Here is a 25229-nt window from a genome sequence, read left to right as displayed (position 1 = left end):
GATGCGGTAGATGGCTGGACTGTGAGATAGCCGCTCTTAAATCATCCTCCTTCCCTTTAACAGCACGTGGGTCTCAGCTGCTGAAGCCCCGCCCACACGAGACGTCACGCGCAGCTTCCATATACCATCTAGCTTATGCACTGCTTGTTTCTACACTCACTGTCCATTCTATCAGCTCCACTTACCATATAGAAGCACTTTGTAGTTCTACAATTACTGACTGTAGTCCATCTGTTTCTCTACATACATTTTTAACCTCCACAGGACCACCACAGAGCAGGTATTATTTAGGTGGTGGATCATTCTCAGCACTGCAGTGACACTGACATGGTGGTGGTGTGTTAGTGTGTGTTGTGCTGGCATGAGTGGATCAGACACAGCAGCGCTGCTGGAGTTTTTAAACACCGTGTCCACTCACTGTCCACTCTATTAGACACTCCTACCTAGTTGGTCCACCTTGTAGATGTAAAGTCGGAGACAGTCGCTCATCTATTGCTGCTGTTTGAGTTGGTCAACTTCTAGACCTTCATCAGTGGTCACAGGACGCTGCCCACAGGGAGCTGTTGGCTGGATGTTTTTGGTTTGTGGACTATGCTCAGTCCAGCAGTGACAGTGAGGTCTGCTGTGTCTGATCCACTCATACAAGCACAACACACACTAACACACCACCACCATGTCAGTGTCACTGCAGTGCTGAGAATGATCCACCACCCAAATAATACCTGCTCTGTAGTGGTCCTGTGGGGGTCCTGACTATTGAAGAACAGCATGAAAGGGGGCTAACAAAGCATGCAGAGAAACAGATGGACTACAGTCAGTAACTGTAGAACTGTAGACAGTGAGTGTAGAAACAAGGAGGTGGTTTTAATGTTATGGCTGATCGGTGTATATCACCATGTTGTCTAATACTGCATGGTTTATTCTAACTCATAAATACACTTAACACACATTTATAATACATTAAAAAAGTCAAGTCCATTAGCACCGTCATCAAGCTAGGATTGATGAAAGCCTTGGTCTGGCCATTAGTGCCATATGGATGTAAGCCATTCAAGCTTTTGAGAATCAGTGCATCAAAAAAGTGCTGAAAATCCCATTAAGGAAGATGATGACCACCAGTGTTGCCACTCTCCATTTTAAGAATTCCCAGGAGCTTGCCACAAAAATCCCAAGATTGTACTAAAATAGTATCATCAATGACTCCAAGTTTACGAGATGGCTAGAGCATAAAAGACGAAGCCCCTGGTTATGTAGTGACAGCACAGAAAACCCAACCAGAAATGTATAAGTGTTTTCACTTCCAGTACTGAGTATTCACAGCCATGAAAAATTTATTTCACAATCTTTCCCTGTTCCTAACACACAAAAAACTTTCTTACATTCCTTATTTTACATGAGTAAATTGATGGGGACATTTTGAGCATATCTTAATTTAAGGAAGGGGGGCGTGTGACTGAAAGGAGACATGGTATACACTAATGTGAAATGTATTGTATTGAATGACTGAACACAGAGTTGAGAGTAAGGCTATGGCAACCCAATATAACCACTCTTTACAACCACAATGAGAGGAAAAGCATCTCACCAAGATGATGACCGCTGAGCAAGTTTATGAGATGGCCAGAACAGAAAAGGAGCAGCTGAACCACTGGAAAAGCATCTCAGAAAGAATTTGGGTTAAGGTTATGTTTAGGGCAATTTGGTGGGGTCATGTTTAGAATTTGGGTTAAGGTTATGTTTAGGGTAATTTGGTGGGGTTAGGGTTAGAATTTGGGTTAAGGTTATGTTTAGGGTAATTTGGTGGGGTTAGGGTTAAAATTTGGGTTAAGGTTATGTTTAGGGTAATTTGGTGGGGTTAGGGTTAAAATTTGGGTTAAGGTTATGTTTAGGGCAATTTGGTGGGGTCATGTTTATTGCGATTATGTTTAGGGTAATTTGGTGGGGTTATGTTTAGAATTTGGGTTAAGGTTATGTTTAGGGCAATTTGGTGGGGTAAGGGTTAGAATTTGGGTTAAGGTTATGTTAGGGTAATTTGGTGGGCTTATGTTTATGGCGGTTATGTTTAGGGTAATTTGGTGGGGTTATGTTTAGAATTTGGGTTAAGGTTATGTTAGGGCAATTTGGTGGGGTAAGGGTTAGAATTTGGGTTAAGGTTATGTTTAGGGTAATTTAGTGGGGTTATGTTTAAGGGCGGTTATGTTTAGGGTAATTTGGTGGGGTTATGTTTAGAATTTGGGTTAAGGTTATGTTTAGGGTAATTTGGTGGAGTCATGTTTATTGCGGTTATGTTTAGGGCAATTTGGTGGGGTAAGGGTTAGAATTTGGGTTAAGGTTATGTTAGGGTAATTTGGTGGGGTAAGGGTTAGAATTTGGGTTAAGGTTATGTTAGGGTAATTTGGTGGAGTCATGTTTATTGCGGTTATGTTTAGGGCAATTTGGTGGGGTAAGCGTTAGAATTTGGGTTAAGGTTATGTTTAGGGTAATTTGGTGGGCTTATGTTTAAGGGCGGTTATGTTTAGGGTAATTTGGTGGGCTTATGTTTAGAATTTGGGTTAAGGTTATGTTTAGGGTAATTTAGTGGGGTAAGGGTTAGAATTTGGATTAAGGTTATGTTTAGGGTAATTTAGTGGGGTAAGGGTTAGAATTTGGGTTAAGGTTATGTTAGGGTAATTTGGTGGGGTCATGTTTATCTTGTTCCACTGCTCTCAGCCAACAACAGGAATCTGAGGATACAGTGGGCACAGTCTCATCGAAAGACTTCTTGGTCTGATGAATCTTCATTTCTGCTATGACATGCAATGTTTGGTCAAAGTTGGTGTAAACGGCATTAATAAACAACCCCAGCTGCCATGTGTCAACAGTTCAAGATGTTGCTGGAGGGTTAATGGTGTGGGGAATGTTTTCTTTGCACACATTGGTCCCTCTAATATGAATCCTATGCTGTTCAGCCTATTTCTGCTAACCATGTACAATCCTTTATGGTCACAATTAGCACATTTTTAACAGCTAAGTTTAACATGATATTACACCATTGTATGAAGCATAATTGACCTCAAACTCATGAATATAACAATAAGTTTCCTTCATTGGCCTCCCCAGTCACAATCCAGTAGAGTACTTGTATAGGATGTGGTACAATTTGGAGCTTTAATGTGCAGTTGACAAATCTGCACCAATTACATGATGCAGTATGTCAACTTATTGCGTCACCAAGATAATGATCTTGCTTTGGTTGTGTGCTTCGGGTCAGTGAGCTTAAACTTTCTTCTGAGTAAAAGCTTTCTGAGAAAAAGGTAAAATTTTATAAGGGACGTTTAGGGTATCACCTTCTGTGCCAGATAGAATTCTGCAACTCAGAGTGACAGCATCACAGTAATCATTCTGGTTCAACTGGTTTATGAGTGGCTGACCTAGACACTGTGGTGTCTTTATTTTCTCATTTCATTTTCATGAATCTCTTTATCCTGGTCAGTTTTGTGGCAGATTTAAAAGAAATATTTATTAATAAAGCTCTAAATGCTGCTCTTGATGACCAGTTGCCAATGAATAAGTAAAATCTTTTGCCAAGATACTGTAATATTTTCCATAGCTCATCATTTGCATTTTTACATCATTAAATATATTATGTAGTAATTTCATTTGAGCCCATTCAAAGTACATGGCTTATCTCAGTAGTAATGCTGTTAGGAACTAGACTAACATCACTTGTTTTAAACCAAACTGGTTAGGTTAAGTTAAAACATTTTAAACTACTGTACATTAAAACTATTGGTGGGTGAGCATATATGTATTATTTACATAAACTTAAGGTGCATGTCCACTATATGGCCAAAGGTATACGGACACCTGTCCTAATAGTTAAGCTCATGGGGTTTAAGTTCATGTGATTTAGCCAGGCTTAGGAAGCCACTAATGCTTTGGTGACATTAGGCTCCCACTCCCTTGACGTCTAAAATATTTATTTTTCATTTTTGTCCGTTTCTTGAGCTTTGTTGGATTATTGTCATTTCTTTTCAGACAGACATATTTGAACAGTTCTGAGACTACACATTTGTGGATCTCATTCATTATAAATTATAATTGATTATATTATTGTAAGCTGAAATAGATCTGGTGTTTTGTGAACAGAAAGATTGTGAAAGAAACCGTGCATGGCTGTGGACACTCATTACTGGAGGTGAAAACTCCAGGCTTGGACATTTCTGGTGGCATTTGGTGTGTGGACAATGACCTAACCCTCGTTCTCTCACTGCTACTGTGGATACACACGCGCCCTCCTGTGGATGAAACATCCATGACACATCTGTGACACCTAAACTGTAAACCCAAAAACCTGCAGGGGTCACCAGCCATTTCATGGTTGGTAACACTCCATTGTTAAAAATAATTGTGCACAATTTTAAATTTATGAAATAAGTAAAAAAAAAACCTAACTGACCCAAACAGACATTCTGTGCTGATTAACAATAGTTTTCTTCTTGCAGTCTTCTTCAGCATCAAAAGCAGAGGGGAACTGGCAGGGCCCTTTAGGCCCTCAGAGAAAGCCTAGGACAATACTAAAAATAATACTGTTGGGCCCATGAGCAAGGAGCTTAACTCTGACCTGAAAAAGAATTTCGTTGTACGGTACACATGTGTATGTATATATTTCTTCTTCTTCTTCTAATTTTCAATTTGTGCTGGGAAAAAATAGAAACACAATTTTCAGACTTGCATACAGCTTTAAACCAGTTGCCACTTTTATTAGAAATTCTTTCTCCTTTGTGCAGCATATCATGTTTGGACCAATACATTGACACAAATAAAAGCCATACAGGGTACAAACCACCATGTACATTTAGATTCCTTAAAAAAGACCCACTGTAAAACAAAAACAAAATAATTAGTATTAAAACTGAATATTAAATAAACCCAGACCCCTATACTCAAGACTGTTTCAATTCCATCCCCTTTGTAACAGATGGATTTCGACATTGCAATCATTATATGAAGCTTAAAGGATCCTACACTGTCCCATGATACACTAAGGGAAGAAAAAGACTGTAAATCATTATTATTATTATTATTCATATAATGTGTTTACTATGTATTACTTTACTACATATAGATAGGAAGTCCAGCAAGCTCATGTTTAGGTGTCTTCACACTTTTGGCCATACAGTGTACATATTATAAAATGTATAGCAGGATTGGTGTGTACGCTACTATTTAAAATTGTATAAGTTACATGTTTATTAATATTATTGTTTCTTATAATGTCATGCAAATTATTTTAAATAGAATACTCATGTGGCCAAAAGTATTTAAACACTTGACCATGAGCTTGTTGGACATCCTATTTTAAAAACAAATGATATAATGATATGTGATCCTTTTAGCTAATATAACAGCCACCCATCTGAGAAGGCTTTTTACAAGACTTTAAAGTATGTCTGTGGGAATTTGTGTCCATTTGTGCCCACTGATGTCGGTCAAAAAAGTCTCAGCTGATGTTCCGGTTCTTTCCAAAGCTGGTCAGTGGGGCTGAGGTCAGTGATCTGTGCAGGTCACTGGAGTTGGTTTTGTGCAGAGGGGCACAGTCATGCTGCAACAGCAAAGGGCCTTCCCTAAACTGTTGCTACAAAGCTGGAAGCATATAATTTCCTTTATATAACTGATTTATTACATCTGTAAGCAATTGATGTGGCTGAAACTCAGTATTTTAGTGTCCTGATACTTTTGTCCATATAGTGTATTTGTATGTATATAAAAAGGACTTTGTATATCGGACAGTTTGCATATTGAGTAGCAGTGATTTATTGTAGCAGTGCTAAGCTTGCGAAATGTTTTGGTTAACAAACTACCTTGTACAATAATTGCTAATAAATAAAAAAAACAGTAGATGACACTGATAAACTAGAATAGATAAAATAACAGACAGATAATTTCACACTATCAGTGTGAAACAGAAACAAAGATACAAGACCAAAAACTCCTGAGCCCTTAAAAACGCATGTGATCGTCTCTAAACGTATGTGGAGTCTGCAGGTTTTGAGCCACACGTAGGTTTGTTCCATCTGGGCCCTCCTGACTTGTCAGAGGTGAGGGACTGAGGCTTCGGCACCGGTACGTTGTAGTGTCTGTCATCCTCTGTGACGAGGCAAAGCTGAGGCCAGTCCGATCTGTGGTCATCCGGATAGTAGGTGATGAACTCCTCAGTGTCTGTCTTGTACAGACGATAGACCTGGAGCGTCTGCTGTAGTGTGTAGCCCAGCAGAAACATTTCTACCTGCGACAAACAAAACAAGAATCGCCGAATTAAAACGTGGCCACAATTATCTGGAAACGTCGAGCTATCTGAAGGAAGGTCAGAATATTTGACCTGTTCCAGACCACCGGTAAATCCCACATGTCTGAGATGATTGGTTAGGAAGCTCCTGGGGCATTTGGAGGTGTCACGAGCGAACAGGAGCCAGCAGAACTCGGGAACGCTGGAGTCGTTCTGCATGTCAGAGTGCAGCTGAACGGCTGTGGTCAACATCAGGAACTTCAGGGCCTCCAGCATGTCGTATTCCTCACTGTCGCCCACGAACACGCGCTGGCATAAACGCTCCTGCTCCGCTGAGGTTTTACACTCCGCCGCCTCCTGCCACTGCATGTGCACAAATGCTAATGGATGAATATACATAGATGGTGTATTTATTCTCTGAAATAAAGATGAGAAAGCATTAGTGCTACCCTGTTTCTCAGAAGTTCCAGACAGTGTTTCAACTGCTCCACTGCACTTTTATTATTGTAGCTCCCGAATGGAAACCTCCACTGGTCCACTAGATCCTGCACACATGGCACTCGGCTCGGCCCCTGCATAAACAACAGAACAGAAGACATTTACAGCTGGCCTTATGTACTACAGACCAAAACCTCACCCTTTAAATAGGCTCGGTCAACTGCCAGTATTAGAGTAATAATGTCATGTGTAGTGTATGAGTAAATCAACAAATACTGGTGTGTAATTAGGACGAATGATGAGACTTGAGATTGATAACAGATGATTGATAATTTTAGCAACTAAACCTTTTTAGTGAGTATGATTCATTGTGAGATGTCTTTTTTCTATTTAATTTATGCATTTTCTCCCCTTTTTCTCCAGATTTTTAGTGTAGTCAATTAGTTTTCCACTGCTGGGGATCTCGATTGCATCTGAGGAGGGTATATTTGCCCTGACCCCTTCTTTTTCGCCTGCATCTCGGTGGATTTGCACATGAGGCCAGATATCACGCACAGTGAGACACGCACCGACGCTTCATGCCCCTCCACTTCTGCACAGATGCCTCGGACTGCTAACCAGGGTCCTTACCTAGTGTCTTTTCCCACCCAGCAGACTTAATGGACATTTTTTGTCTGCTGCCAATTGTGCCTGCTAGGCGGCGCCCAGCCCTCGCTCGTGAGCTAGCGGAATATCCCGCTGCACTAGGGCGCCCCTGTGAGATGTCTTAATGTACTGTCCTCACTTAATGGACACCTAAATGTTAAGGGCATCCAGCATACAAACTGTGCCAAGTCTGGTATGTGGAAAAGATCAGTGCAGGAACCCCTAAATATGGGACAACATGTTTATGACCAATTCCCTGATTGGACTATTGTAATTTCCTTGCTGCTTGCACCAACCCTGCACCGGTGCAAGAGAGCTGCATCTTTTCACCTGCCAGTGGGAGTCTTACAGATAACCGTAATGCGTGCAGAGAGCAACGCTATAGACTCTGTGAATACCCAACACTATTGCAGATGCCTCAAGCAGACCGCAGAGGTTGCAATTGTACAGCGCCAGTGAAGTCCGGTCAACCTCTCTCCCTCAGGTGCATACAATTTGTGTCTGTTTAGATACCGGAATTTGAATGTGAGAGCTCGAGATCTCAGCAGTCATGAGCAACCGACTGGGCACAAAAAATTATGGAAAGTATTCCCAGAACAGTGAAGGCTGTAATAGTACCAAAGAAGGCAGCTCCATAATAATGCCCATGGTTTTGGAACAGTGTATCTAACAAGCTCATACTTTTAGCCTATTAAGAAACAGAATTCAATCCTCTAACAGAGCTTTTTTAATGTACCAGATTTTATTATAGGCTTTTCGTCAACTAACATAATGATGTAACTCCAGTGCTGAAATGAAAATGCTGCTGAAATGAGTTCTGTACACATAATATTACCAACCTGTGACCTAGAGGGGCAGTAAGAGCAGTAATGAAGACAAACCTTAATGAGCTCTGGGTCTTGCAGCCAGGCAGGAAGTTTATTAGACTGACTGAGGAGCTGGAAGAGAGTCGCCCTCAGAGCGCAATAGTTATCGCCTCTCACTCTGCGCAGCCCCTCGAACTTCTGAGCTATTGCTTCATAACCCTAAACACGGTGGCATCAGGGATTAGTGGGTGGAAAATGTTGACAGAGGCCAAAGCATGTGTGAGGTAAAGACCGCCGAGGGCGAGCGTACCTTTTTAATTAGACGGCTTTTGCTGGTGTTTCCTCTCCACTCTCTCTCGCTGTAGGAGAGCAGATTCTCAGGAGCGGCCACGCTGTTCTTGTCCTCCACACAAGCCTCTGAGGAAGCTGAGATGACAAACAGTCCAAGCTTAACACATAAACAACAAGACTTCTTTTCTTTTTTCTATTAATTTATGCATATTATCCCTTTTTTCTCTCAATTTAGCGCAGCCAATTAGTCTTCTGTTGCTGGGGATCCTGCCCAGGCCCCCTCCAACGTGTGCGCAGTCCCTCTACCCCTTCTTATTACAGCCTTACATGAGCCTCATCCACTTCTGCACAGGCGCCTCAGGCTGCTAACCAGGGTCCTTGCACAGCGTTTGAAGACCCCACCACTTTATCAGTCTGGTCTTTTCCCACACAGCAGACTAGTGGCCAATTGTGCCTGCAAGATGGCGCCCAGTCGACCAGTAGCAGACCTGAGATTCGAACCGGGGAGTTCCGAATCACACTGCTGGTGCGCTAGCGGAATATCTTGCTGTGCCACCTGGGCACCTTTTCTGGAGCTCTCAAGTTCAAATCTCAGCTCTGCTATCAACCAGCCAGGGGCCAGCACAAACAATGGCTGAATAAAGGGTTCCTTGTTGCTGGGACAAGAGTGGCCTTTGCTGACCAGTTGAGGTGCCTGCACAGAGGCTGGCAGGTGAATAGAAGTAATGTACATGCTTGTCTAAGAGGGCATGTGACAACCTCAGCCCTCCTCGATGGGGGGGTGGGTGACGGCAGCGACAAAATAAGCTTCAATTGGACACGACTGGATTGGGTGAGGAAAAAAAGGGGGATCTAGGACAGAATAAAGACAGTCCCTTCTGACATTTGGTCTTTTACTAAAAGGTAGAACACACCAGACAAGAATATAAACATATGTAGACAAAGAAAAAGTCCAGCTAAATGAGTCTAATGTGTGCTTTTTTAATACCTGGTTTTAATCTGTGCTTCTCCTGCTGTTCCTGTTCTATTTCTTCTTCTGCTCTGTACAGATCCAACTCACTATGAAAGGAAGACAGCAGAGTGAAAGCTAATTCGATTTCCATTTACATTACAATAATGACAGTTTACCATAAATGCCTTGCTCAGGGCAGTACAGTGGCAATTTGGCAGTAATGGGAAACAGTGGATTGAATTAGTCCAGCACCTTAACCACTAAGCCACCACTGCCCACAGTGATTTACACTCCTTACAAGCCTCAAACACGTTTCTGATGTGGTCTACATAAGGACATGACATGCAAATACCTATTATCATCCTCAGCAGCAAATATCCCTGCTGGAATCTGGGGAAGCAAACGACTGTCCTGATTCGAACTCCTGGCCTTGTCCTCAGGGACCGACTGCATTCTGGAAGTCATCTCTCTGGATTTTTCATGTTCAGGCTGACAGGCTTTCTGCTTACTGGCTGCAGCTTGTACACTCTGGCAGCGATTATTCAGAGTCGGTCTAGAGGATTAGGACACGTAGTAAAATATTAACCAAGTTTCTTTTAGCATTTAATTCAATTTGTGTATTTTTCTGATTACTCATCATAGAAATAAAGACTAGTGATAAGGACATTGCCAGTTCTGATATTATCTTACTACATACTGATCATCTGCTCTGTTCTACCTTTATAATGTATTATGCCTGTTCAATGTACAAAATATGGAAAATCAGAAAGTACTTACCTTTGAGCCTTTTTGGATTTCTTGCTCTGACTGCAGCAATCACCTCCAACGGGACGCTCATTCACACTTTCCCGGGTGCTTTTAGCTTTGTTAGTTTTACGACTGTGTGCATCTTTATTACCTTTATTTGTAGAATGCATGATGAACACAGAGTTCCCATTTGTATCTCCTTAATGCCACAGGAATCTGCAGCATCAGAAAAAGAGAGGACTATTTTGTAAAGTAAAAGGAGTGAGTTGTGGACAGAACACAAAACACAAATTAAATAAACATCCTGATAAACAAAAACCATGAAAGAAACCATCAAAGAAAAAAATCTGCCATTCATGTAGGCATGTTCCCCAATGTCAACTTTCCACTTTACATGTATTTAAGCGTCTTTGAGTATCTTGATAAGCGCTATATAAATAAAATGTATTATTATTATTATTTATTATAAGACAAAAAATAAGAAATAGATTGTTTTAATGATTTGCTTATATTTTCTATAAAATGAAATGATCCCAAGCGGGCGACATGGTGTCTCAGTGGGTAGCACTGTCGCCTCACAGCAAGAAGGTCCTGGGTTCGATCCCCAGGTGAGGCGGTCCGTGTCCTTTCTGTGTGGAGTTTGCATGTTCTCCCCGTGTCTGTGTGGGTTACCTCCGGGAACTCCGGTTTCCTCCCACAGACCAAAAACATGCAAGTGAGGTGAACTGGAGACACAAAATTGTCCATGACTGTGTTTGATATTAAACTTGTGAACTGATGAACCTAGTGTAATGAGTAACTACCGTTTCTGTCATGAATGTAACCAAAGTGTAAAACATGACGTTAAAATCCTAATAAACAAATAAATGATCCCAAGCCCAGGTAAAAATAGTGGTCTTAGAAAGGGCATTCGGCATTAAAAAAATGTGCCAAATCAGGTATGTGGACCAGAATGATCCACTCTGGCAGAAGTCAAAAGCAAAAAAAAAGTAAATAAATAGATTTATAATTAATTTATGAATGTACAATAACATAAAATAAGGTACAGAGTAAGGAACATTGATGTGTGTATGGGCATCCTCAAAGAAGACAATGTAAACTTAAAATGGGACCTAAATTGAGACCAAATACAGAGAGAGGAAAGAACCAGTGGGTTATTTGTAAATTTAGAAAATTTAAGCGGAGTCGGGGCTGTCAGTAACGTGAGTACTGAAGATGGAGAGCAAGAGAGAGACTCCAGTAGTTGAGGAAGGTGAAGCCAGTAAAGCACCTTGTGGATATTGGCTGACCAGTAATAATACAAAAAGTTGGGAAGGGCAAGTCCACCATCAAATTTAATCTTTAATCTTTGTAGAAGCAAAGTTCTCACTCTAGGGACCTTGCCATCCCATATAAGAGTAGAGATAAGCTGGTCCCATGATTTAAAATACTTTTTAGGTAAGTACAAGGGAATAGTTTGAAACAAGATGTGTGTATATAAAGTTGGTGTTGTCAATAAATGAAATGATACGAGACATAATAATAATAATAATAATGACATTAATAATAACAATATGAATAATAATAATTTATTTATTTAGTTATTTTCTGATTAAATGCACTTTGAATGTAATGAAGGAACCAATGTTTGTTCTGTTAGTTTAACGACGGTCCCTAACTCGTTAGCTGCAGTGGGAGCTTAAACAGGCGGTTTGTTTTGGATTTTCTTTAAATAAATAATATTATTTCTTAGATTTGACATAAAATTGGAATTGTACCGTGTTTACCATTATTATCTGCCCTTGACATGGTAAACTGGATACAAATACTGTGTTATAATATTAAACTAACTGTACCGCAGTCAGGAAGAACAGAACAGGAATGAAGCGAGGGCAGTAAAAACAGTAAAAAAAAAAAGGAAATAAAAGAAAAGGAAATTTAAAAAGGTGAATTAAATTATTCCAAGTTTATTGCCGAATAGGATCACGCATACAAGAGTTAGTTTTTGGTTGCTCACTGTGCAAAGAAAATACATATTTGGATGATTCTTCAATTGCGGGCTCTTTTTACCATCTTAACTTTTGAAAAATAAAATCAGTAATAATTTAGTTTTAATTATGTCAAGATAATGCTTACATGCTTTAGACCAAAGACTTAATGATGGCTACAATTGAGCTTACATAGAATTTTAATATTTCATATTTATTTGCAATGTGGCATAGCAAAATGTCATTATGTGTTGGTAATGACGTGTTGCCGTAGTGACAATTTTTATTTTTTTTAAGAACAAAAATAGCTAGGCCATGGATTTGCTAAAGCTAGTCAATAGTTAGTACAAGATGCACTTTAAATACATATAAATAATGTGTAAAATTCTTTTTTTTTTTGGTAAAGTACTGCCATACTGATGTAAATGGTAATGACGCTGAATAAATATACTCTATGATCAGGAGGAATACATGATTAAATTACTCACATTTTCAGACATTAAAATGTTAATCTTCTCTCATGGCTGGCATGTGCTTCCTTGCAAGTCTTTGTTTCCATGGTTACAACATAAACAAGTGTTACCTTCAAATGATTCCCTACAGAAACCATGCACTGTTGCGGTAATGACAGTAATATATTGCTCAAAAATATGCATAGGTTGTACAAATATTAGGTTGTACAAGTTATTATAAAACTCATATTGTGATTTTTATAATGAATTGATCACTTTAGCATTTTATTAGAGCAGATAAGTTTTAAAGTCTGGGTTGGGGACAAGGCCAAAGTAGCAAAATATTGATGTTTAAATCATCATAAAAAATGGAAATCATAATTAATTTGGTACGTAATTTTTTTAGTGATGCAAAGAATGATCTTTTTAATACCTAAAATATTTGTTTTGTAATAAAGTATTTTTAACACAAATTTATAACCTAGGGACGTAAAAGTTCCCCCAATTGAAGAATCACCCATTTATCCCACAAACTGTTACCCCCTCCTTAAAAAAATCACCTAAACTAGAATTGTACCAGTTTTTTTTATCTTATCATCTAACTTCACCTTAATCTGTTCTACTAGCTAGCCAAGATTAGCTACACTCTCGCAAACTGTCAAACTAGCATTTAGCATCGCTGATTAGCCTTAGCCAGCTAGCATTCTTACTGGTAATTTGATTTAATATCTAAATGAGCAGATATCAGTGTAATTAAAAGCACACTTACCTAAAAGCTTTTAAACAGATCCCGTGCAAACGTATCTGTCCCACTTTGATGACAAAGTAAATCAAAAGATCGAAGTAAACTACATCCTGCTCAGCAACACACTTCCTGATTCTAGAGGATGCCGGGAAATGTAGTTCCAGGCTGTAAGTCGTGAGCAGGTGATTCATGAGTGCCTACAATTACATTTATCTACATATATGACCTCTGTTAGAACGGACCTGTGTAACTATACAGATACATTGGTGAATTTCCGACAGAAGCAAAATAATAAGTGTTGTAGATCTATTTTACTGTTAAAGCTTTTCAGTTTTATCTGAATCCCAAATGGTATTATTTTTTGTTTATTGTTTTTCTCTTTTTTGTTTTTTTCTTTTTCTCTGTTGAATGATAAATATTGAACTTATGTATTTTTACTTTATGACTTTGTTTGATTGTTACTTACATTTAATAATAATAATAATACAAAAAACAATTAGATTTATTTACTTATTAGGGTTTTAACGTCATGTTTTTACACACCTTGGTTACATTCATAACAGGAACGGTAGTTACTGGTTATACAAGATTCATCAGTTCACAAGTTTAATGTCAAACACAATCATGGACAATTTTGTATCTCTGATTCACCTCACTTGCATGTTTTTGTACTGTGGGAGGGAACCGGAGCTCCCGGAGGAAACCCACACAGACACGGGGAGAACATGCAAACTCCACACAGAAAGGACACGGACCGCCCCACCTTGGAACCAAACACAGCACCTTGTTGCTGTGAGGTGACAGTGCTACCCACCAAGCCACCCCCTACAATTAGATTAAACGATTCTGTTTGTCATCTAGCCAACAACACAGATCAGTGTGTTAGATAGAAGAAATGTACTTAAACACTTTGATGAGACTCTGCTCTTTTTCTATATGTCAAGTCAATCAAGTCACCTTTATTTCTATAGCACATTTAAAAGACGTGTGTCAACCAAAGTGCCGTACATTAAAATCAAGTATAAATACCACTCAACTATGCAACATTTAACAAATCATTAACATACATACAAAATAATATACATACGCACCAACATATAAACATATAAATCAAATAAAACCACTAAAACAAAGATGGCTATGACAACCCAACAAATATTAAAAATGTATTCATTAAGAGGACTCAAATGCCAAAGAAAATAAATTTAACTTAAAGGCATCTGTTGCGTGGGACTCCTTTGTGAAAAGTGGAAGACTATTCCAGAGTCTTGGGGCAGCTACAGAAAAGGCCCTGTCACCCTTGAATCTCATTTAAGAACGTGGAATAGCTAAGAGCAACATTATTATATGTGTGCTTGTTTTACTCTATTTGTGTGTTCTCCTTTGCCTTGCAAATAGCGTTGTGTACATTGTTGTAGGCCCAAGCCTATTATTTTACATTAAAATACAACTGAGGTTTGTGTGTGTGTGTGTGTGTGTGTGTGAGAGAGAGAGAGAGAGAGAGAGTATGAGAGGCCGTGTAGGCCATAATTCTAAGTTGATTTCTCACACACACACACCATCATACTCTCACACACACACCATCATACTCTCTCACACACACCATCATACTCTCACACACACACCATCATACTCTCTCACACACCATCATACTCTCACACACACACACCATCATACTCTCTCACACACACCATCATACTCTCTCTCACACACCATCATACTCTCACACACACACACCATCATACTCTCTCACACACACCATCATACTCTCTCTCACACACCATCATACTCTCTCACACACACCATCATACTCTCTCTCACACACCATCATACTCTCTCACACACACCATCATACTCTCTCACACACACCATCATACTCTCTCACACACACCATCATACTCTCTCACACACACCATCATACTCTCACACACACACCATCAAACTCTCTCACACATACAACTATTCTTATTCACATGCACTATCATTCTGTCTTACATTCACTATCATTCTGTTCCATAAACATGATTATTTGCATTCACATACACTATTTATTACGCTTACATATAATAATATTCTCTTACACATACAGTAGATCTTTGTTTTACATACAGTGTTAACGTCCCTTACACAGACTACCAAACTTACATACATATACTACTATTCTCTTTTACACAGATTATCATGAAAGCACATAATGCATGTTTAAGTAGCTATAGTTATATGTGCAAGAGAAAATAGTGCTGTGTATGAGAGTATAATAGTAAATAAAAGAAAGTGTGATTATAGTTGTAAGAGGGTATAGTAGTATATGTGACAGAGTATAGTAAACCATGTATGAGAGTATGATGGTGTGTGTGAGAGAGTATGATGGTGTGTGTGTGAGAGTATGATGGTGTGTGTGAGAGAGTATGATGGTGTGTGTGAGAGAGTATGATGGTGTGTGTGTGAGAGTATGATGGTGTGTGTGAGAGAGTATGATGGTGTGTGAGAGAGAGTATGATGGTGTGTGTGTGTGTGAGAGTATGATGGTGTGTGTGTGAGAGTATGATGGTGTGTGTGAGAGAGTATGATGGTGTGTGTGAGAGAGTATGATGGTGTGTGTGAGAGAGTATGATGGTGTGTGTGTGAGAGTATGATGGTGTGTGTGTGAGAAATCAACTTAGAATTATGGCCTACACGGCCTCTCATAAGAGAGAGTACTGTATAGGGTCACCATACATACTCTTTTTCCCAGCCTTGTCCATTTTTTGGGACCTAATACAGTACCATCACACATCTTACATCATTTAGCTACCAACATTCTTGCCGTTTTATTTTGTAGTAACTTAGTGTATTTTGTAGTGGAGTACACCATTGCTACACTTACTTTTCAGTTCTAATAAACCCCACCTGTTTTCAGTTTTTATGTAACCCAGCTTCATTCGTAACCCACCTCTATTTATAGCCCACATATATTCATAATCCACCTCTATTCATAACCCAACTTTTATTTGTAACCTTTTGTGGCGGTATTGTTTAATGGTATTGTAAATGAAAGGGAATAAGATTATCTCTGATCCCCCATACTGGCTACGGGTTGGGACTGAAATACAGCATCTAGTGTTCAGTATTTTTTGTTTGGTGGATTGAAGCTGAAGGGACACAGCAGACAGTGCTACTAAGCTGACAACAACCCAACTACCCGTATTATAATTAATGAAACTATTACCGAATTATAAAAAAGCTAGTATTTGACGCAGTATTTGGAGCGTTTGGAGTATTAATGGCCGTTTAATCCGTTTTCCGTTTTTATCTAACCTACCTCTATTCGGTTCTGATAAAACACGCCGGTTTTCGGTTTTTATGTAACTCACCTGTATTCATATCTTACCTGTATTTATAACTCCCCTCTATTCAAAACCCACCTCTATTTATAATCTACCTCTATTCGTAACCCACCTTTGTTCATAATATACCTGTATTCATAACCCACCTCTATTCGTAACCCACCTGTTTTCACAACCCACGTCTATTCGTATGGAAGGGCGAGGTGGTGGTGTTGCTGCAGTCTATAGGGATGATATTAAAATAACCACTTTGTCTTTTCCTGCTGCTCTTTCTTTTGAACACCTGGCTTTCAAGTTGTCAGGGCCTACTCCTCTGGTCACTGCTGTAGTTTATCGTCCGCCAAAGCCAAACGCTTCCTTTCTCTCTGATTTTTCAGATTTTTTAACCCAGCTTAGTGCCCTCTCATCCTCTGTACTGCTTATGGGTGATTTTAACATCCATATTGATGACAACAACTGTAAATTTGCCAGGGAATTTTTGGAATTGTTACAGTGTTTTAATTTCACACAACATATACATTTTCCAACTCATAAAAAAGGTCATACTCTTGACCTTGTCTGCTCTACTGGTGTCCTAGTTCATCAGCCGTCCAGCCATGACCTTACTGTCTCTGATCATTTGACAATCATCATGGACATTGAGGTCACTAGGCCCATCACTAGAGCTAAACGTAAAATATCCTTCAGGAATCTTCAATATATCTCTCCCTCTGCTTTCTCAGATTCTCTTGTTAAAAAGATGTCTGTCTGTCCTGTACTGTCTAGTAATTCATCTGACCTTGTCGATTACTATAATGACATACTCGCCTCATGTCTTGATGAGCTGGCTCCTTTGAGAACCAAATTTGTTTCATTTAGTCATTCTGCACCATGGTACACAATTGAGCTTCACCAAATGAAATCCCGTAAACGCCAGCTTGAAAGACTTTATAAGAAAACCGGTCTAACAGTACATTATCAGATTTATTCTGATTATCTTCAACATTACAAAGACGCTCTTACGGCAGCCCGATCCACTTACTATTCCGAACTCATACATGCTGGATCAACAAATCCTAAGACTCTCTTTTCCACAATAAATAAACTTCTCAAACCAGTTGACAATACTACCAATTCCTTTACAGTTGACAAGTGTAACTCTTACCTCTCATTTTTTCAAACAAAAGTTGAGAATATCCACAATTTTCTGACAGTTTCCCCTGTCATCTCTGTTTCTCCGCCTATCTCATCTCAATTTATTACCCAGCCTCTGTCTCAGTTCTCACCTGTGTCTCTTTTGGACCTATCTGAGATCTTAACAGGGATGCGAAGCTCCACTTGTGTTTTGGATCCTGCTCCATCAAAACTTGTTAAGGGTTGTTTTCCAGTTATCTCATCACTTATCACAGAGATAATCAATTCCTCTCTTAGTTCTGGCTCAGTCCCTCAATCACTCAAATTGGCTGCTGTTACTCCCATACTTAAAAAACCTGGACTTGACTCTAACATTATGAGTAACTTTCGGCCCATTTCCAATCTTCCATTTCTGTCGAAAATACTGGAACGTGTTGTTGCCTCACAGCTCAAAGATCACCTAAATTCCAATAATCTATTTGAATCATTTCAGTCTGGTTTCCGCCCCCAGCACAGCACTGAGTCAGCCCTCCTCAAAGTCACAAATGACCTTCTTCTTTCCTCAGACTCTGGACAAATTAATATTCTCGTCCTCCTTGATCTTACTGCAGCTTTTGACACCATTAATCACTCCATTCTTCTGTCCCGCCTTGAATCCTCTGTCAACATCACTGGTACTGCCTTTTTGTGGTTAAGGTCATATCTCGTAAACAGACAACAGTTTGTTAATATCAACAATTGTAGTTCTGCCATTGCTCCACTGTCCCAAGGCGTTCCCCAAGGCTCAGTGTTAGGTCCCCTTTTGTTTATTCTTTATATGCTCCCCCTTGGTGACATCATACGTCGGCATGGTTTACATTTCCACTGCTATGCTGATGATATTCAGCTTTACATCTCCTCCAAATCCATTAATACTGAACTTCACTCCACTCTGACAAATTGCATCACTGAAATGAAATTGTGGATGAAAGCTAATTTCCTCAAATTAAACTGTGAAAAATCAGATATGATCATCGTAGGTCCTACAACCCTGGCAAAAACCACAAAAAATTTTCAAATTACCATTGATAATGACACTTTGTCTCCGTCTTCTAACATCCGAAATCTTGGTGTAATTTTTGATAGCAACCTCTCTTTTGACCGCCATGTAAATCACATCACCAAAACTGCTTTCTTTCATCTAAAAAACATAGCACGTCTACGTCCATCACTCTCCTTTTCTGCCGCCGAAACCTTGATTCATGCTTTTATTACATCCAGAATTGATTATTGCAATAGCATCCTTTATGGTACATCTAACAAAATCCTAAAAAAACTTCAGTATATCCAGAATTCAGCTGCTCGCCTCCTTACTCATACTCGCTCCCGTGATCATATTACACCTGTTCTACAAAAACTTCATTGGCTTCCCGTTGCTCAACGCATTCAATTCAAAATTCTTCTATTCACTCACAAAGCTCTCCATAATCAGGCCCCATCCTACCTCACCGACCTGCTCCATCAGCACATTCCCTCCCGTAGCCTTCGCTCTTCTGAGGCTAACCTACTGTCCATACCCTCTAGGACCAAGCACCGGACCTGGGGTGACAGGGCCTTTTCCATAGCTGCTCCATCTTTATGGAATGCTCTCCCCAAACACCTACGAGATTGTCCTGACCTGTCCAAATTCAAGTCACTTCTCAAAACTCATCTATTCAGAGTGGCATTTAACTTGTAACAACACAAAATAAATGCTTTTATTTTTGCTATTCTTTTTAATAGTTTTTATACTTAGATCACGACAGAAATGTGAAGTCCTAGATCCTAAAACTTGTAAAGTTTTCAGTTTCCTGATTGCATGTAAATCTGTCCTGTTTCTGTCTAATTTTAAGAAATTGTTCTATATTTGTTGTTCTCTCTCATAATTTAGCTAATTTTTAATGAACTGTCTTATGCTGCTCTCTTTGTTTTTATCTTAATTATTCTTGATGTTGATGTACTATTTTGATTTTGTACTATGATTTGTATGGTGTATGTACGTATTTGTTTTGATTATTTGTCTTATGTAAAGCGTCTTTGAGTATCTTGAAAAGCGCTATATAAATAAAATGTATTATTATTATTATTCATAGCCCACATCTTTTCATAATCCACCTCTATTCATAACCCACGCTTTATCTGTAACCTTTTGTGGCGGTTTTGTTTAATGGTATTGTAAATGAAAGGGAATAAGATTATCTCTGATACCCCATACTGGCTACGGATTGGGACTCAAATACAGCATGTAGTGTTCTTCTTTGGTGGATTAAAGCTGAAGGGACACAGCGTCCAAAACTGCTACTAAACTGACAATAACCCAGATAATGCACTCTCACTTAGTCCTAATGTATTATAATCAATGAAACTATTACTGAATTATATATATAAAAAAAGCTAGTATTTGATGCAGTATTTGGAGCGTTTAAAGTATTTATGGCTAATCTGTTTAATCCGTTTTTTTGTTTTTATCTAACCCACCTCTATTTAGTTTTGATAAAACACGCTTGATTTCGGTTTTTATACCTCACCTGTATTCATATCCCACCTGTATTTATAACTCAGCTCTATTCAAAACCCACCTCTATTTATAATCCACTTCTATTCGTAACCCATCTCCGTTCATAATCCACCTCTTTTCATAACCCAACCTTTATTTGTAACCTTTTGTGGCGGTTTTGTTTAGTCCTAATGTATAATACCAACTATTACTGGAACTATTACTGAATTATAAAAAAGATAGTATTTGGAGCGTTTTGAGTATTTATGGCTAATCCGTTTAATCCGTTTTCTGTTTTTATCTAACCCACCTCTATTCGGTTCTGCTAAAACACGCCGGTTTTCGGTTTTTATGTAACTCACCTGTATTCATATCCCACCTGTATTTATAACTCACCTCTATGCAAAACCCGCCTCTATTTATAATCTATCTCTATTGTAACCCAATTCTATTTATAATCTACCTCTATTCGTAATACTAGCTAATAATCAATCTATGTTAATAATACTAGCTAATAATCAAATACTAGCTTCAAAAAGCTTTAATAATCGAGTATTTGACGCAGTATTCGCAGGATTTGGAGTATTTATGGCTAATCCGGGTATTGGGGGCGGGGCGTGTACCTCTAAGAGCCCCTCCCCCTCCGCTGTCCTCCCTCTGTAGTGCTGAACAGCTCAGCTCGGTTCAGTCCTGGGCAGCCATGGCAGAAATAAAGACTGGTGTCTTCGCCAAAAACGTCCAGAAGAGAATCAGTCGGGCTCAGGAAAAGGTAAGAGGCTTAAATTGAGTTAAAGGAATCGTTTATATTGGGGATTTTATTGTACATTGTACGTCTGTGCTGGCGTTGGGAAGATGCTGTGCTGTGAGCTGAGGCGGAGGAGGTGAACGGTTACAGCAATGATGGAGATGAATTTAAAGCTTTCTTAATTATACATGCTTAATATAAATAAGGTTTTTATTCTGTATGTCTGTCATATTTTCGCACAACCAGAGGATAATACTGTATTATCTCTTGACAACGGCGGTCTGCAATCTTATCCAGCTCTGCCATTTGAAACGACCTATGCAGAGACTCTTTCCTGTAACTATTTTCCTCCTTTAATTCGTTTTACATCAAAATCAGCGCGTTCTTTTATAAATTAGTTCGTTTATAATGAAAACATTCAATTACAGCAAGTAAGCTTGAGGGAAAATACGGCTGACCTCCGTATGATAAGAGATCACGCATACTGTGGCTCAGTTCCAAATAGCTGCGCATTCCCTACAGACGCGCACTACACTCAGCATGCAGCAATGAACCAAGCACCCTACTTAGCAAACTCGGGATCTGGGAAAATGGTATATAGGATCGAGCCCTTGGTTACAGAGGTAGAGCGGATGGATTATATCGTGTCACACATGAAGTGCCACTTAAGATCAAGCTTAATGCACTAACAAAGTCCTTTGTTATTCAGTTCCATTTCTTTTAAACAGCTTAAGATATTCTCTTTTTAAAATGCGGCGTAGATTGTATTTCCCTGCAAGGTCAGAGGAAGGAAGGAGGGGGATTCCTTTCTCCTTATGCGGGGGTGTGCTTGGCATCCATTTGGATGAACCCATTATGGCTGGTGTAGACACCTGACATGCATTTACATTTACGTTTATGTAGCAGAATCATTCTTGTCCAAAGCTTAAGGGCCCAACAGTGGCAAACTGGTGGGGCTTGAACTAGCAACCTTCTGATTACTTCTAATTACTGGACCAGCACCTTAACCACTAGGCTACAGCTGCCCTGAGGCATTTATTTACAACTTACAGTTGTGACAGTTTACAATCTAAACAATTGAAGGTTAAGGGCCTTGCTCAAGGACCTAACAGTGGCATCAAGCCAGTGGTGGGGCTTGAACCAACAACCTTCTGATTACTATTCCAGTACCTTAACCACTAAGCTACAACTGCTTTTCTATTTAGACAGTCTGGGTATACAACGAACTTACATTATACATACAGACATTTTCCACTCAAATGTAATTTTTACTAACAAGCTTGATCTACAAGGCTTATGTAGATTTTCTGGACTAGTAATCAGAAGGTTCCCAGTTCAAGCCCTGCCATGGGCTTTTAAGCAAGGTCCTCAACCCTCAATTGCTTAAATTGAATTCAGTCATAATTGTAAGTTGCTTTGATTAAAGGCGCCTGCTAAATGCCGCAAATGAACATGTCTTGGCTGATGGACTACATTTGTGATAGATGTTATTTCAGCCAAACACATGCAAGTTTAAGCATGCTGTTTACCCTCAGTGGAATACAAGATCCTCAGTAAAGTGAGATATGCGATAAGAACTGTGATAGATCTCCCTCAGCTGAACCCCAGTGGTGACGAGAAGACCCAGTTTTATATGAGACACTGGTAAGGCGTTGGTTTTTAGCTGTAAAACGTAGTGTTGCTGTGAAATTGGAAATCCTGTTTCAGTCCGTAAATGTGTTCTAATGTGCATATTTTAAAATCTGTTGAATAATAATAAGGATAGTGGTATGACTATAAAACTGTTAATACAAGCCAAGTTATGGCGATGTTTTACTTGTACATTTTTGGCAGCCACTTTTTATCTAAATTAACTTACAGTACTGTGACAGTATGTTGTCTAAGCAGTTGAGGGTTAAAAACCTTGCTTAAGGGCCCAGCAGTGGCAACCTGGCCGTGGTGGGGCTTAAACCAGCGACCTTTTGATTACCAGTCCAGGACCTTAACCACTAGGAGTGAAGTAAACATTCAGTTATTAATTCATTAATTGATTGTCTGTTTAACCAGTGTTTTATCCTGATCAGGGTCGTGGTGGGTGTGTTGTTAATGTTTAAATCCTTCTGTCTGATTATGAATGCATGATTAGGCTGCATGTAAACTAAACCAGTGAAGCCTAATTTGGCTGCTATGGGCGGATATAAACCATTCATTTAACACAAGACGACCAGCATAATTAATGCTTTATTACAGGAGTGGGTGTTTTCCTTGTAATTAAAGCACCACATTGGAGATCAGAACTATCACTGTGTGAGTGGAAGCTAAGTCAGAAGTTAGATAAATGCAGCGGTCACTGTTGGATTTTGGCGCCCAAGTACCTTAAATAATTTATTGACTGGCTGCTGTTGCTGTGTCGTATATCGAGCCAGTTAGAATTAAGGTTAGTGCATCGCTGCCGGGTGGATAGCTGCATTGCTGCACTTTTCCCCCCTCAGTTTCTATTTAAAGCTGTTTGTGGTTTTATTTTAGGAAGCAGCCACACAGGCTTTTTAGAATCATTTTTTAATTGTGGCACTAAGCAATTTAACTGTGGCTTAAAAGGGAACTTTAGTAAAGCATGTGTTCCGTTTATAGAGTTTCTGTACAAAACAAAAACAACACGTGACTAGTGATGTCACACACACACACACACACACAAATTATAATAGTTAAAATAGTAAAATTATATTTAATCATTTACCGTCGTGTAGTGTTCTACTATGAAGCATGCAGGGTTTAAATCTCAGCTCAATTATGTTTTTTCTGTTTTGTAGGGGCAGTTGTATCCTAGCGGTTAAGGTACTGGATTAGTAATCAAAAGGTCACTGGTTCAGGCCCCACCACTGCCAGGTTGCCACTGTTGGGCCCTTGAGCAAGGCCCTTAACCCTCAATTGCTTAGACAACATACTGTCACAGTACTGTAAGTCGCTTTGGATAAAAGCGTCTGTTAATGCCGAAAATGTAAATGCTATTGGCTGGTCGGACGTCTACACAGACATGATCGGCTATCCCTGGAAGGAGCGGAAGTGGGGTGTTTGAAGCCCTGCTCAAGGTTGCCGCCCTGTCCCTGCCTTTTGCCAATTGTTTTCCATTTTTCCAACGCAACCCTAACCAGGATAAAGCACTTTAGAAAAGTCGAATGAAATATAAATAAGCACCATGCAAAATACACATGCAATTATAGACATGATTATAAACCACTGCACACACAACCAATAGGTACCAATGGGACAGTGGTAGACTAGTGGGAGGAGCTTTGGGATATAGATCGGAAGATTGTCAGTTGAAATCCAAGCTCTGCTATGCAGCCACTTTTGGGCTCTTGAGCGAGGCCTTCAACCATGTCTGCTCCAGGGGTGCTGTACAATGACTGACCCTGTGCTCTGACCCCAGCTTTCAAACAAGCTGGGATATGTGGAAAAAGAATTACATTGTACTGACACTGTATATGACATATAAAGGCATTCTATTCTGTTCTACTGTATTCTATTCTATTTTCCTTGAAAAGATAATTGCGCCTTCTAACAATGAGCTAGTGAATGAGAGAGTAAGATACAAGCCAGTGTGGTGCGGTCATGTCATTACACCAAACTGTCATTGCTTTGTGATGGTTGGCTGCACATATAGGTCAGCTTTCTCCAGTGTCCTCTGTCTCGTGCCGCGTGTAGCAGATTAGCCCCTGATAATGCAATCCAGCTCATTCTTGGTCTTCCTCGTCCTTGGTATATTCCTGCATTTAAAAAAGAGTCACATGGTTTTGAGGAGTAACAACCACGGTGAATAATCGGTTTTGAATGCAGTCTTGCATATTGCTGATGTAATTACTCATATGTTGATACTTATCATCCTTTGCAGATAGACGCGTCTGACAGCATGTGTCAGAGAGGCTCATCCGCACATGTATAACTGTGTGTGTGTGTGTGTGCTTCCTAGCCTCTGACGGCTGTACGCACAGCTTCCCGTCTGTACACAGCAGGCACAAACTGTGTAGTGATGCATGTAAAACACACCGGGAAATGAGTGCTGGTAATAGAAATGTTAATGATATTGGACTTAAGGTCGTTTTCTCTGTTCAGGATGAATCTGATTAATTGTTGTGTGTGGGAGCGTTTGCATCTTGCATAACACCAAGAACAACAACGAAACACCTACATGGCTGATAGAAGAGCGGTGCAGCTTTAAAGTGTGAATAAAAGACCAGAT

General features: G+C 39.6%; 2 protein-coding genes across 4 annotated transcripts in view; one reads left to right on the top strand and one right to left on the bottom strand.

Moving 5' to 3' along the window:
* Positions 1-4715: 4715 nt before the first annotated feature.
* Positions 4716-13425, bottom strand: otulinb (OTU deubiquitinase with linear linkage specificity b). Of its 2 annotated transcripts, none has more exons than XM_062992985.1 (9): positions 13336-13425; positions 10178-10363; positions 9753-9953; positions 9437-9507; positions 8468-8583; positions 8233-8376; positions 6718-6840; positions 6362-6631; positions 4716-6268 (listed from the first exon to the last, which is right to left on the bottom strand). In XM_062992985.1, exons 2-9 carry the CDS (start codon positions 10315-10317, stop codon positions 6005-6007), a joined length of 1329 nt encoding a protein of 442 aa, XP_062849055.1. In that variant the 5' UTR covers positions 10318-10363; positions 13336-13425; the 3' UTR covers positions 4716-6004. The 2 variants fall into 2 exon arrangements, with proteins under 2 accessions (XP_062849055.1, XP_062849054.1); XM_062992984.1 differs by having other exon boundaries at positions 4716-6264.
* Positions 13426-20940: 7515 nt separating this feature from the next.
* The window catches only part of amph (amphiphysin), a 41403-nt gene continuing 37114 nt past the window's right edge, over positions 20941-25229 (top strand). For both annotated transcript variants that reach the window (XM_062993858.1, XM_062993857.1), the window contains exon 1: positions 20941-21034. In XM_062993858.1, the coding sequence (XP_062849928.1) occupies positions 20966-21034 (69 nt within the window). In that variant the 5' untranslated portion in view covers positions 20941-20965. The remainder of the gene's footprint in view (positions 21035-25229) is intronic.

Source organism: Trichomycterus rosablanca, chromosome 4 (assembly GCF_030014385.1).
Source record: "Trichomycterus rosablanca isolate fTriRos1 chromosome 4, fTriRos1.hap1, whole genome shotgun sequence".
In the NCBI taxonomy this organism is placed as follows: domain Eukaryota; kingdom Metazoa; phylum Chordata; class Actinopteri; order Siluriformes; family Trichomycteridae; genus Trichomycterus; species Trichomycterus rosablanca.
This window is presented reverse-complemented; position numbering and strand designations above follow the sequence as displayed.

Bases quoted from the DNA above. Each gene is read 5' to 3' on its own strand.
- otulinb (XM_062992984.1), bottom strand. From the start codon at position 10,317: ATGCATTCTACAAATAAAGGTAATAAAGATGCACACAGTCGTAAAACT. The intron at 9,954-10,177 runs GTAAGTACTTTC...CTAATCCTCTAG, and splicing joins AAATCCAAAAAGGCTCAAAG to ACCGACTCTGAATAATCGCT. The intron at 6,841-8,232 runs GTTTGTCTTCAT...TTGTTTATGCAG, and splicing joins AAGACCCAGAGCTCATTAAG to GGGCCGAGCCGAGTGCCATG.